This window comes from Heliconius melpomene, chromosome 16 (genome assembly GCF_056956725.1).
Source record: "Heliconius melpomene rosina isolate 202511_hmr_F chromosome 16, ASM5695672v1, whole genome shotgun sequence".
In the NCBI taxonomy this organism is placed as follows: Eukaryota; Metazoa; Arthropoda; class Insecta; order Lepidoptera; family Nymphalidae; genus Heliconius; species Heliconius melpomene.
This window is the reverse complement of record NC_140404.1, coordinates 3,835,158-3,848,492: the sequence shown is the minus strand read 5'-3', so window position 1 is coordinate 3,848,492 and position 13,335 is coordinate 3,835,158. Positions and strand designations below refer to the sequence as shown.

Genomic DNA, 13,335 nt, shown 5'->3' with positions numbered 1-13,335 from the left:
ATAAATTGGTTTACTTTTATTATATTGACAAAAAAGACATACATAGTATCAATAACACTTTTTGTTTATCTAATTCGACCATTTTTATATCCATTTTTTTAATTATACCTTCCTCTATATTTAAATCACCTGCCTGAATCGTACCTTCGCCGCTCTATGTGACATTAGCGAAGTAAGCTGGTCTCATCTGGCACGCCTAAAAGTCATAAAATAGCAAATATAACAGAACTGACATTTTGTTTATGGTTTACCATTCATTTTTGGCAGTTATATGACGTACAAGTGACATTTGACATAGCAATGCAATGGGCGGGATTTTTAATTTATATTTTCCTTTAAAATTACGTAGATTTAATCTAGTATAGTAATTTATAACATTAATCTACTATATTAGTATTGTAAATTGCTTTCCTTTGGTAAAATTAGAAATATTACACTCTATAGAAGAGTTATACAAGAAAATTCGTAATATTACGTGTTTAAAGGTAAAACTTTGCTGCTTAGCAACACAAAACTACAAACTAACTTTGTCACTACAGCTCACTATAAGCATTGTTAAAAACTTTGGTCTTACTTATTTTATAACACAATACCTAAAATGGAGACTGATTGGAAAGAAATATTAAAATTTTCACAAAAAGATTTAAAGCAAGCCGAAAAAGAAAAATTATGCGAAAACTTATCTTGGATGGACACTGATGATATTGAACTTAATTTTACCGACTTGAAAATTCTATTTAAGCTGGCTCAAGATGTTTTAAAATACAAAACAGAACAAGTATAATTTGCAATTATATATTTATTTCTCGTTATAATATATGAATAAAACATTTTTTTTCTTTAACAATAGGTAAATGGCTTAATTGGAAAATCAAAAAGAAAAATCAAAACAAAGGACAGAAGTACTATAACAGGTAACTTATTGACACAGTAAAGTTATTTATATACAACATATAACACATAAAAAAATATACCATAATTTTAAATCATTCTTTGTATAATAGAAATTAAATGTGTTCACAATTGTTATCTGGTAAATGTTATTTAAAATAAATTTATAGTGTTATTTAAAATAATTATTAAATCAATTTATGTTTTTTTATCCAATACACTCAGCATCCCGTTTACTAGATGTCAATGGTGGAACTCAATGGCAAGGTTTCTCTGCAAGAAACGTGAAATTGATTTAAATATAATCATTCCCACGTACAGGAATCAAATCATAATCTGTTATGACAAACATGAAAGTTTAAATATAATTTAATTTTCTTTAAGATTCTCCCACCAAGAACTCCGAAAGTGTTTTAGAAGCAATCACACACCAAGAAGAAGTTATAAAAGCTAACAAAGATATCTTAGAACAACTATACACTGATATTGCTGAACTGGAGGGACGTAAAATTAAATATGAAAAGATTAACTTTGAAGAACAAAGTAGTGAATCAAGTCGTAATACACTATCTGAAATAAATGCTATAGCGCAATTAGAAGGCGAGATAACTAAGAAAAATAAGCATATAAGGAAGCTTTTACATGATGTCAAAGTAATATTTCATTTTTATTTTCACATTTCATCAGAATATGCATAGGAAAACTAGTGTTTACTAACTTCATTAGTAAAGTTGATTTTTCTTATTAATTCATAAAATTTATCCTTGCTTTAGGTAATTTATTCTCCCAAGTGCATTTACAATCAGACACTGCGACACAGTGCCACAATGGCCTCAGAACTAAAAAATAAAATTAAAAGAACAACTACATATTTAAATTGTATTCTTTTGTAGTAAGTGTATCAATGGATCATTGAATAATACTAATGAAAATTATACAAATATATTTTATATTTATTAGGTCCTGGAAGAGGAAAATACAATTTTGAGGGAAAAATTGACTATTTTTAAGGAAAAACTGAAGGAATCCACTGTTTTGATCGAAAATTTGACTGAACAATTGTTTGCTTTAAACAAAGACAACTCTAAATTAAAAGGTTACACAAAATAATAATATAATATTCATTACATTTAAAATAATGTTTAAGCTTTTTATATTGTGAAATTAATTTCTTATTTTTGTATCGCCAATATATCTCGTAGCGGGCAGAGGGTACCTATAGTTAAGATACTCCTTTTCCCAACTCCACCCTGTATCTTTTGTTTATATTACATTCTACAAACTATTTCAGCATTTTTCATTACTAAATAATCATAATAATAACAAATTGACTATAATTTAAACATATTTTTTTTCCAATTCTCCACTGTGCCGATTTCAGTATCACCCACCACGCAATATCCAAAAGTAAGAGGTGCGTGGGGAAGAGAATGCTTTTACACTATGTGAAATTAATAAAACCATATTTATTACATTATTTTTTCGAGTCCAGTCGTGGTGCACGGGCACAAAATGTGCTGCAAAATCGACTGATTGTGGGTTCGATCCCTACTCGAGGAATTAATATGTTTATTTATTCCTCGACTACGGATTTGTCTCTGGTGTCGAGGCTAAGCGCGGTGTTGAGTTCCGCCACTCAACACGTAATGACTGCAGAACTCTATGTACAGTGGGGAATGGAGTGTCTTAACACGAGGTTCCCTCTACCTACCCTGCTGTATGCGGGATACAGCGTAAAGCTTTCTTTACAACATTTTGTATATTACTTACTTAAATGATGTAGTATATTCATAATAAATAATTATTAATATACTTTTTCTATAAATTTGACTTATTGACAATTTGTAAGCCTACTCCACAGAAGTTCTTGGTGCTATCGAACAAGAAAAAGCGAATTTGGTAGTTGAAGTAGAAAAATTAAAAGGAGAAGTTAACAATAAAGATATGAAATATGAAAAAATCGAAGAAGATATAAGAACTAAACTGCAGCAACTAAGGGTTTTCTTACATTTTCTTTGTTAGCTTCACTACTCTACACCATAGCAGGGTTGCCAGAGGGAACTTAATATTAAAACACTCTGTTCCTCACTTTCCGCCTAAATTTTGAAACAATTCTTGTTGAGTGGAGGAACTCAACGCCGCGCTTGTTTCGTTACCAGAACGAGGAAGATGAAAATATCTAACAATTAATTTTCCTGAGTGGGAATTGAGGCCACAACATTGACGAATTCAGGTCACACGCTGTGTGTGCCACTTCACGACCGTCTCACCGGTCGATACAGAGACGAAAAGAATCTAGCAATGTGCAACTTCAAAAAGCGATTTATTCTATGTCAAATTGCATTATTTTTTTATATAAATTACAGAGTTCACTTAAAACTCATAAAATTGAAATTGAACGTTTATCACAAGAAAACTCTGAGTTAAAAGAAAATTTGACGAATCTTCCGAAATTTATTACTTCCCCAAAAGTAAGAAAATATGCGATTTTCTCTTTCTCTCTTTCTAGAATATTAACACTAATATTATTATAGTTAATAATTTTAATAAACAGACAGCAGAGCGAAGAAATGAAAATATAAATTTAAATAAATATTTCTTTTCCTGGAATGAGGACCGAACCCCCAACCAGTCGCGTTTACAAGCACACTCTGTACCCATGCGTCACATAAACAATATTGTGTAGTTTATGAGGACGAAGCCTTAAATTAAAGGAATTATAGTAATTAATTAAATTAATATATTTTATAATGTCTCACTAATATATTCTCTTATGAAAGAAGAAATCATCTCAAGAAGAATATAAAATAAAAGAGTTACAAGAAAAATTAACTGAAGCATCTGAGCAAATGTTACAATCTGCAAATTTAATACAAGTTTTAAAAAGTGAAAATAAACAACTGAAGGCAGTTATTGAAGAAATACCTGATTCAGTGTTAGAACAAAAGAATATTAGTGATGATGGGAAAGAAAAGCAAATGATAATTAAACTTAAGAATAAAGTTCAAAGCTTATATGAAGATCTTCAAAAATCAGAAGCAATGATAGCAGCTAGAGAACAAGAGGTTATAGTTGTTTTTATTTTTTTGATATGATTTTTAACAAAATTCTCTTTATAAATATTATAAAATATCTACAATAATATCTGAAAAAATATGAATAACACAAATAGAAGTAATCCTATCTTCTTTTTCGTTTTAATATCTGATATTAAGCCCATTATAAATATTAGCAATAAGTAATTATCGAATTTTCAAAAATACATACATTATAGATTGCAGAAATAAATTCACAATTACAACTAATAAAGTCAGACGATAGTATAAACTCCTTAATAGAAAGTATAAAGAATAAAAAGAAAAAATTGAAATTAAAAGACGAGGGAATTAAGAGTCTAGTACAGGAAGTGAATCAATTAAACGAACGAGTAAATTACTTGCAATTAGAAAATGAAACAATGAGGTAAGGCATAGAGATTTAATATATATAATAAATGAGTACTTGGATTTTTTTTATTATCACTCTGTAGATATATCCAAGTAAGTAGAGAACTTAGTGTTACGACACAGTTCCTGTTTCGAAAATTGGGAGAAAAATACTTTCCGTTGATATGGTTTATGTAACGGAACCTAACGCTGCGCTTTGTCTTGTTACCAGACCAAGATTAATAATTCAGGCCCCTATGCTGTTGTCTATTGAAATTTTATTAAAAAATATTATTTATTATTTTAGGGATCGACTTCAAATACCTGCAGATGAAAAAATTGAGACCTATGGAATTCTGAAGAAAATTATGACTCTGAAAAAAGAAAATAATCAAATAGCTAAGAAAATATTAGAATATGAAAATAAATTAATTTCAGTAGAACTAGAAAACCGTGATAAGGACGAGAAAATGTTGAAATTAAAGACTATAATTAGAGAGGCAAACATTGATGTAGATAAATTTAATAATGTGGAAATTGAAGACAAGTTAGTGGTCCTCTTTCATTATTTTTAATTATAAAATTATTTATTTTTAACTTTTAAACGTAACGTAATATTTTACAGATTTGAACAAAACAATATTGAAATTAATAATAATTTCAATACGGAACAAATTCAAGCAATCATTGAGGAAAATGAGGGTCTTAGAAATGGCCTTACTGATATCTTAAATTTTTTGAAAGACAGTAAGTATATATTTTATTATTTAATAAGTATAATTATGATAACTACAATTGTTTTTGTAAATTACAAAAATACATGTACTTATAAAAAAATACATCAATTTTATACTAGTATAATATGTAAAAAATTGAAATGCATAAAAATAATAAAATTATTGATTATTTTTATGCTTTTCAATTTTTAATTTAAAAACATTACCAGATAAGAAATTAAACTTTTTTTCTCTTATAGGTACATCAAGTTCTGGCGTTCTTTTAATGGAGTGTCCAACTTTAGAAGCGCTACTTAACTCAATGGAAGTGCGTAAAGCAGCGGGTTGGTTTTCACCGCATATGAAAACTGTTATGGAATTAAAAGCTGCATTAGGCGGTAAAGACGCTTTGATGAACGCTTTACACGAATCTAGGTAAGCTAATGAAATATTACACCCGTTTATAAAAATTCTATGGTCCTAATAAACCATTATAAAATATTCAATCGACAGTATCCAATCGCCATGAAAATGCATTTTAATTTTATTTCGCACGATTTTGACGGAAATGTATTACATTACGTTGCTCTTGTAAACAAATGCATTAAAATGTATAAATCATTTAATGTAATTTTAAAACTAAAGCTAACATTTTCTGATTGTTTATTAGGGTATAATTTTTTATTGTATCTTTTTTTTTTAAAAAATATATATTTTTTTTAATTAATAATTTTCTTAAACATATATTACTTTTGTAAGTGAAATTAAAACGTTTGTAGGAAGGAAACATATCAAATTTTGGACAAACTATCCAAACAAGAGCAAAAATCTTTTGAATTAGAAAATAAATTACAAGAAATAAAAACAAAAACAACAATAAAAATACCTACAGAAGATAAAATTTCAAGCACCACTGATATAAGTATCGGTGAATTTGGATCTTGGATGTTAAATGTAGATGAAAAAAGCGATATCAAAGATAACAGTGAAATACAAAATATTATCACAAAAGGAAACATTTTATTTGAAAGCCAATACAAACAAGCTCTACAGTATTTCGAAAATAAATTTTCATTACTTTTCGAAAAGTTTACATCGTTAGTAATCACAAGTTCAGATGAAATTAATAATTATTCGATAAAAGAAGAACATTACAAAGCAGAAATAGAAAATCTTCGGTCACAATTAGAAGAAAATGAAGATGATACTAGTAACCAATCACCGGGGCTATTAAATGTGCCCAAATTAAGCTTTTCAAAACGAAAATATAATTATCTAGAAGAATCATATAAACAAATAAGAACAAGAAATGAAAATATAAAAAATGAATTATTAGAATGTAAAAAGGAAAAAATGATTAAAATGTCAGCATATGAAAGAAAAATTCAAAAACTAATCCTTTCTATAATTAATTTAACGGATAAACTACGTAATTCTATACCAATGGACTTATTTCTGAAACAAAATGATGCCTTAAACGAACTCATTGTTAAATATAAAAATGTAGCTGAAATAAACACGAATACATTAATAAATTCAGTAGATTTAAATAAACGTTTAGAAGAAGATAAAATGGATTTGATCCGAAGTTTCCATGATGATGCACAAAATATATGTAAGATTTTTTTTAAATTTATTTATTTTATCAGTATGAGGCCATCGTTGCAAAGTAGCACAGCGTCTGACTGTAAACACGACCCCATGCGGGTTCGATTCCCACTCAATGAATTAAGCATTTTAATTTCCTCGTTCAGGTAACGAGACGCGCGGCATTCACTCAAAAAAGTGGTGGTGCGTGGGGAGTAACGTCTTAACACTAGGTACCCTCCGCATATCCTGCTATATGCGGGACTAGCGACCCCCTTGCGGCTTCGCCCGCTTTTACTACTGGTTTATTCATATAATGTATGTTTGCAAAGCACTTAAGATAATGTGAAAATTAATTAAACCTTAATACAACCCGCATTTTCGTAGTTTCAATAAGGATTTTCTAATAGTTTTACACACCAAGGATTTTTTAGTAGGCACTGTAATTTTAAATCTTTGCTACTAATCATTTCAAGTTTTTATTAAAATATATTTAAATGACTATTTTTAGATAGTTAAATTACTATTTTTAAACGGAAGAAATTATGAACAAAAACCTACCTACTAATAACTACTATAAAAAATATGAAACCAAATATATCGTGCTGAAATAATACAATCAACTCCAATTATCCAATACGTGCAAACGCATCTAATTCTTCGTTGCTATAAAGGCAGACGGGTTTTTTTTTTCGAGCTTGTGGTTAATGCTGAAGAGGGTATTCTGTCCCTAAAACGTGGCTGCCTGTGAGGAAAATTAAATAGAATGCATCGGCCGGGAATCGAACCCGGGCCGCCCGCGTGGCAGGCGAGTATTCTACCACTGAACCACCGATGCGTGTAAGGCAGGCGGGCAGACGCGCTTGTTTAAGCAAAACGTCGCGGGACGCATGGCGAGTGGCGAGCCGTTTCGCAGCAAGGATTGTTTGATATTGTAACAACTTCTAAAGTACTTATTAAAATGAAAAACGTAACTAATATACTTATTTATATGCTGAGAGTAAGGGATAAGTGAAACTTGAGTAACATACAGCTGATGTGTCAACGGCGGGATGTGTCAACAATTAAATGCGTTTTTCTGTAAAACTATTCGCAATTTCGAAATAGTGTAAAAAGCTAATTTTATCTTCGTTTAACGTAGAAAATTAATAAAGTATTTTAAAGGATAAGGATTAATACCATTATGGAAAAATATCCCTCACAATAAAAAATATATTGAAATTACAATTTTTAGACAGAAATATGATCACTACACGTTATTCTTAGAAGATACGAATATGCTCTCGCTGACTTTTTTGTAGATCTTATTAAGAGGAACAATACTCCAGTACATTTTTTCATGTAGTACTTACCATTAAAGCAGCGCATGCGCGAAAGTGTCTCAACGGGTAGGACTTTATACATATTTATCGTATTTATGTTAATTTACATAAGAATGTACAAATAATAAACTATATATAAACCTTCCCTGAGAAATACTCGACCTAATGGTGAAAACCGCTTTAAAATCCGTTGGGTGGTTTAGAAGAAGAAGAGTTAGAAAGTTCAGACAGACACGAAAAGCGACTTTGTTTTATAAGATATAGGATACAACTTGAAATTAAATAAATAATAATAGTATATATATTTGTTACAGCAAAATCTCATAACGTTGGTGCGGATAAGATTTTATTTGAAATCGAGCAATCTGTACTTCAGAAACAATTAAAACAAATATGCGTTGAACTAGAAAATAAAAATATGGAGATAGAAAAATTACAAAAAAAAATTGAGCAGCTCCAAATTTTGCAAGTCGAAATAACGTAACCTTTTTATGTATTTTTTTTTATAATTATTCAGTGGATTATATTATTGAAGTGGTCTTTCCGCATTTGAATAGTATTCGGTTTTAAATGCGAAGCTTGTGATTTCGATTCGTATTTGGTGCAGTGAACTATTTTAATTTCCTTCTTTTGGTAAAAAGACAAGGCATGGTGTTAACCGCCACTCAAACCGCAAATTTCATTAAGGCTCTCCCGTCCCTTACTCTCCGCCTAATTATCGAGGTATTTGCATGGTAAGTGATGGAACTCAACGTCACGCTTTGCCTCGTTACTAGAGCGAGGAAATGAAAATATTACATTTACAGTCGTACACTTGTGCCCCTGCGCTACGACGATCTCATGCGGTCTCATACACCGTAAAAATTATAATAATGTCAAATATTTTTAGGAATAAAATGATTTATTCAGATTCAAATGAAGATATTCATAGTATGAAAGAACAAATAAAAAAAATAATTGAAAGCAATAACATATTTAAGGAACAATATCAAGATGTACAAAATCAACTAGATACAGTTTGTTTACAGGTAAATTCATTTTTATTCCTATGTTTATTTGAAATGTATTTAAATTGTATTTGAGTTAATAAATATATAAGTAGGGTCGCCGTAGCGCAGGCGCGCCCACAAGGGTGCGACTGTAACGCGACGGTTGTGGGTTCGATCCCTACTCTAGAAAATTAATTATTATTTATCAATATTTTAATTTATTCGCTCTCGCGCCAAGGCAAAAGCCCGACGTTAAGTTTCGCCACTCAACACACAGTGCCTGGAAAATTTGTGGCGGTAAGTGGAGAACGGAGTGTCTTAACACTAGACTCCCTCAGTAAACTAGTAGGACATTTCATTCCCCACGCATAAATACAAATAGAGTGATTATTTACGTGACTATGTCGCAATTTTTCTTCTGAAAAGAGCGAGGAATTGAAGTTAAAGCGGGCAAAGCCCTAACTGGTTCGCTAGTATTCCTATAAGACTAATTATTATAATTTTTAGTTACAGTCATACCAGCACAAAGAATTAAATAATGAATTAGAAGTCAGTATGTTAAGACATCAAATACTCGATCTGCAATCAGCGGGTGATAATAAAGCAGTTATTGCCAGGTAATAACTTTAATTTAAATCAACTTCACGCTGTATCCCGCACACGGCATGGTAGGCAAGTGGATGTGACTGTAACGCGACGGTTGTGGGTTCGATCCCCGCTCGAGGAAGTGAAATATTTATTTACGTTTATATTTCCATTTCTTCGCTCTGGAGTCGAGGCAAAGCGCGGCGTTGAGTTCTGCCACTCAACACGCAATGCCTCGAGATTTCGTCGGAAAGTGGGAAACAAAGTGTCTTAACACTCAGAGTGAGGATAAAAAAATTTGGCCCACCACATTATTTTGTAGTGGATATCACCACCACGGTTCCCTTTTCCAACGAAGATTTATATTTGTATACATAGTTTATTTTATTACAAATATATCTAGTTAGAATAAATGTAGTTAATAATTATATTTTTTGCATAAAAACTATGTTAAGGTTGAGTAGTGAACTTCTTCTTTCGCAAATGCAAGCTTCAGAAAGTCAAGAAAGACTAAATGAATTTAAAATTGCATTAAGTAAAGAAAAACATCTAAGGGCCGAGACGGAAGAGATACTGATGAACCGACAAAATGTATTTGATATTTACGCGAATAGATATGAAACAAAAATCAGGTATAATGTTTTAACAAATATATGTAGTTAATATAAGATATACGTAGGTTTATATCTTTAAAGATTAACGTTACCACCGTACGTATGTTTTTTTATGTTGAAACTATCATGGCGCAGCAGCAAGTGTCTGGTTATTGTGGATTCGATTCCCATACACGGAAACACTCGGACATACACAGAACAAAACTTTTTATTTTCTCACCCTGGTAAGAAGACAAAACGCTGTGTTAAGTTGCACCACTCGCAATATCTCAAATATTGGGGGAACAGATTGTTCGCCCAATATTCTAACACGTTATCACATTAAAATTATTTTCAAAGTATGTTAACGCATTAAAACTATTTTCTTAATATCATAAAGCTTTATACATATATAATGTATTGTTTTACTTTAGGAAATTAACAGAAATTTTAGACGTTCTAAGGCAACAGTATCAGGGAAGCTTGCCAATAATATCTATTGAAACCCTTCTCGAAAAAATAGAAGACTATCATAGAAAATCTTGTGATGTTGAAGAAAAGCTAATTGAAATTGAGAATTTACGATCAGATCTAATGACTAAACATACTATTTACAATCAACTACTAGATCTCTCATCGGGAAAATGTTTTGAAGATGACGATGTTTGTCCTCACAAAATGAAGAATATAATAACTGTAATATATTTTGTTGTGTTAATTTTACTTCATTATTAAATATATGTAATATTTTGAAGTCGTCGTGACGCAGGGACGTAAGCGTATGACGTCACTTGTGTGTAAACGTGATGTCAATGCGTTCGATTCCGATTCAGGGAAATTACATATTTAATATTTTCATTTCCTTGCTCTGGTAACGAGACAAAGCGTCAGCGTCAACATGAAATGGCCCAATAAAAAGTGGAGCACAAAGCGTCTTCATGAAGAACGGAGCGTTATAACAATATGTTCTCAGATTCTCTGCCAATCCTGCCATGTGGCAGGCAGGCGCATGCGAAGTAGCGCGACGCAAAAAAATATATCTAATAATTAGAATACAACGTTTTAGGAAGAAACTCAAAAACTTGAAATGGAACATTATAAAAAGAATCTGTTATCATTTGATCAAACCCATAAAAAGCTATTGGAACGTTGCAGTTTTCTAGAAAAAACTTTATTATTACTTAATCAAGGCTTTAAATTAAACAATTCTCCAGCACATAGTTATCAAAAACAAAATCACCAAAATAATGATATAGAAATAGAAGATGTTATTTCAGATGATGATTCTAGTAGCAAAGGTAAACTCAAATACTTTATTTACATACATATATATTTACTAATATTAATATCGACATTTTACTGTTGTTCTAAATTTATATTTTTAAAATTATATTACCACATTTTTTTTATTTTAAGGAAATCGGACACTTACATTATCTCATCCGAAAACAGATGTGAAATTATTAAAGAAAAATATGGAAAAAATTCATCAAGATGATTGTAATGATGACATTCATCAAAAACCTCAAACGACAAATAAAGAGAAAATAGAAAATCGTCAAACACAAACGTTAAACTTTATAAAGATGGACATAAAATATACACAAACCGACACTGACTTTAGTATGAAAGAACTAAAAAATCACATAGAAAAATTATTAAGCGATATAAAACAAAAAGATAAAATAATAAAAGATATATCATCAATATCCGAACAATACAAACAAATTGCTGAAAATATGACTAAAGATAAAGAAAAAACAAGTGTAATTATTAAAAACTTAAAAGATTCTAATAACCAAAAAGAGGAAGGTCTCAAAAAATTAGAAGATTTAAATAGCTTACTAAAAAAAGAAGCACAAAACTTAAAACTAAGTCAGCAAACTGAAATTAATAAAATAAATGATACGTTAAATGAAGAAAATCAATCTCTTGTAGAAGAATTAAAAAGAATAGAAAAAGAAAAAAATGTAATAATAGCCGAATATAAACAGTTATTAATAAAGGAACGTAACGATTATTCTAAATCTCTAAAGGACATGCAAACGAAACTAAAAGCAATGCAAGCCAAATTAGATAAGTAAGTAATCTATACTCGTTGAAAACAACAATTTGGTAAATATATCAGTTTAAATCGAGTTGTTATTTTTGTAAACTTATAAATTGTTATTAAAAAAACTATTTCTTTATAATATATATTTTTATAAAGAAACTAGTTTTTTGAAGAAATTGGGACATTTATCAATATAATAGAACCGACACCAATGTTTTTATTGTTGGTTTTGTCTCTCTTTAACCAATTTAAGAGCAGCAGGCAGGTAAACAGCGTGAAGCTACAAAAATAAATTAAAATATTATAGTACAGAATACCTATCAATTTTAGGTGTAAATTTTATATCTCAAGTAATCAATCATCCACGCGTTTAAGATGAAAATCATGTTATATACGTTTATAGCCTTATGTTGTTTTATTATAGTGAAGGACACGAAGTGATTAACTCCAGTGATGATGTCAAAGAAACAAGCAATAAGTACACATTGAAAATTTGTGAATTAGAAGACAAATGTTTTAAACTGAAAAGTGATTTGGATTCGTGTGAAGCGGAATTGTTAGTGTATAGTATAAGTTTTAAAAAATATTATATGTTTTAATTGTTTTTTTTTTTTATTTTTAAAGTGTTACGATGCTGAAAATAGTAAATAATATTTAAAAATTGTGTAAAACAACTTGAGTTTGCGAATCATATCATGGACGGTTACAAACAAGAGCGGGCTTGAACACCGCTACGTTCAATAATATTTCATACGTTTTCTGAAAATATTTTAATTAGAAAGTAAACATTTTTAGTAAAAGTCAACAAAGCGAGATGGAACGTTGGAAGAACTTGGCTACTGAGAGATTGATCAAAATGGAACAATTGAGTGCTCAAATAAAGGAAAGGCACAATCATGAGGTACTTCAAATAATAAAATATTTTTTTATTAGCTTTTCCTGCGGCTAGGCCCCTATGGTGAAGTGGAAATATCTAAGAGTCGTGTATGACACATGACGCCTTTAGGTGAACGAGGTATCTGTCGGCAAAATAATGTAAATTTACGTAATGTAAAATGGACTAAATTATTCCTCGATAAGTAGACTCCAAAATAATTTTTCTTTTCCATTCGAACTTGAAGTTAGCGCGATCGACCTAACAAACTTAAGTTTAATAATATTAGTATAGATGGAA

At 30.1% G+C, this 13,335-nt stretch overlaps 1 protein-coding gene across 1 annotated transcript in view; it reads left to right on the top strand.

Moving 5' to 3' along the window:
• The first annotated feature begins 185 nt into the window (after positions 1-185).
• LOC146530723 (uncharacterized) overlaps positions 186-13,335 on the top strand; it is a 20,680-nt gene continuing 7,530 nt past the window's right edge. The window contains exons 1-21 of the mRNA XM_085199381.1: positions 186-778; positions 851-914; positions 1,276-1,544; positions 1,852-1,987; positions 2,753-2,889; positions 3,258-3,362; positions 3,675-3,956; positions 4,166-4,353; positions 4,624-4,863; positions 4,942-5,063; positions 5,293-5,467; positions 5,812-6,647; positions 8,256-8,421; positions 8,831-8,969; positions 9,438-9,547; positions 9,971-10,147; positions 10,543-10,804; positions 11,175-11,406; positions 11,525-12,188; positions 12,586-12,717; positions 12,957-13,062. Coding sequence (XP_085055507.1) covers positions 599-778; positions 851-914; positions 1,276-1,544; positions 1,852-1,987; positions 2,753-2,889; positions 3,258-3,362; positions 3,675-3,956; positions 4,166-4,353; positions 4,624-4,863; positions 4,942-5,063; positions 5,293-5,467; positions 5,812-6,647; positions 8,256-8,421; positions 8,831-8,969; positions 9,438-9,547; positions 9,971-10,147; positions 10,543-10,804; positions 11,175-11,406; positions 11,525-12,188; positions 12,586-12,717; positions 12,957-13,062 — 4,722 coding nt within the window. The 5' untranslated portion in view covers positions 186-598. The remainder of the gene's footprint in view (positions 779-850; positions 915-1,275; positions 1,545-1,851; positions 1,988-2,752; positions 2,890-3,257; positions 3,363-3,674; positions 3,957-4,165; positions 4,354-4,623; positions 4,864-4,941; positions 5,064-5,292; positions 5,468-5,811; positions 6,648-8,255; positions 8,422-8,830; positions 8,970-9,437; positions 9,548-9,970; positions 10,148-10,542; positions 10,805-11,174; positions 11,407-11,524; positions 12,189-12,585; positions 12,718-12,956; positions 13,063-13,335) is intronic.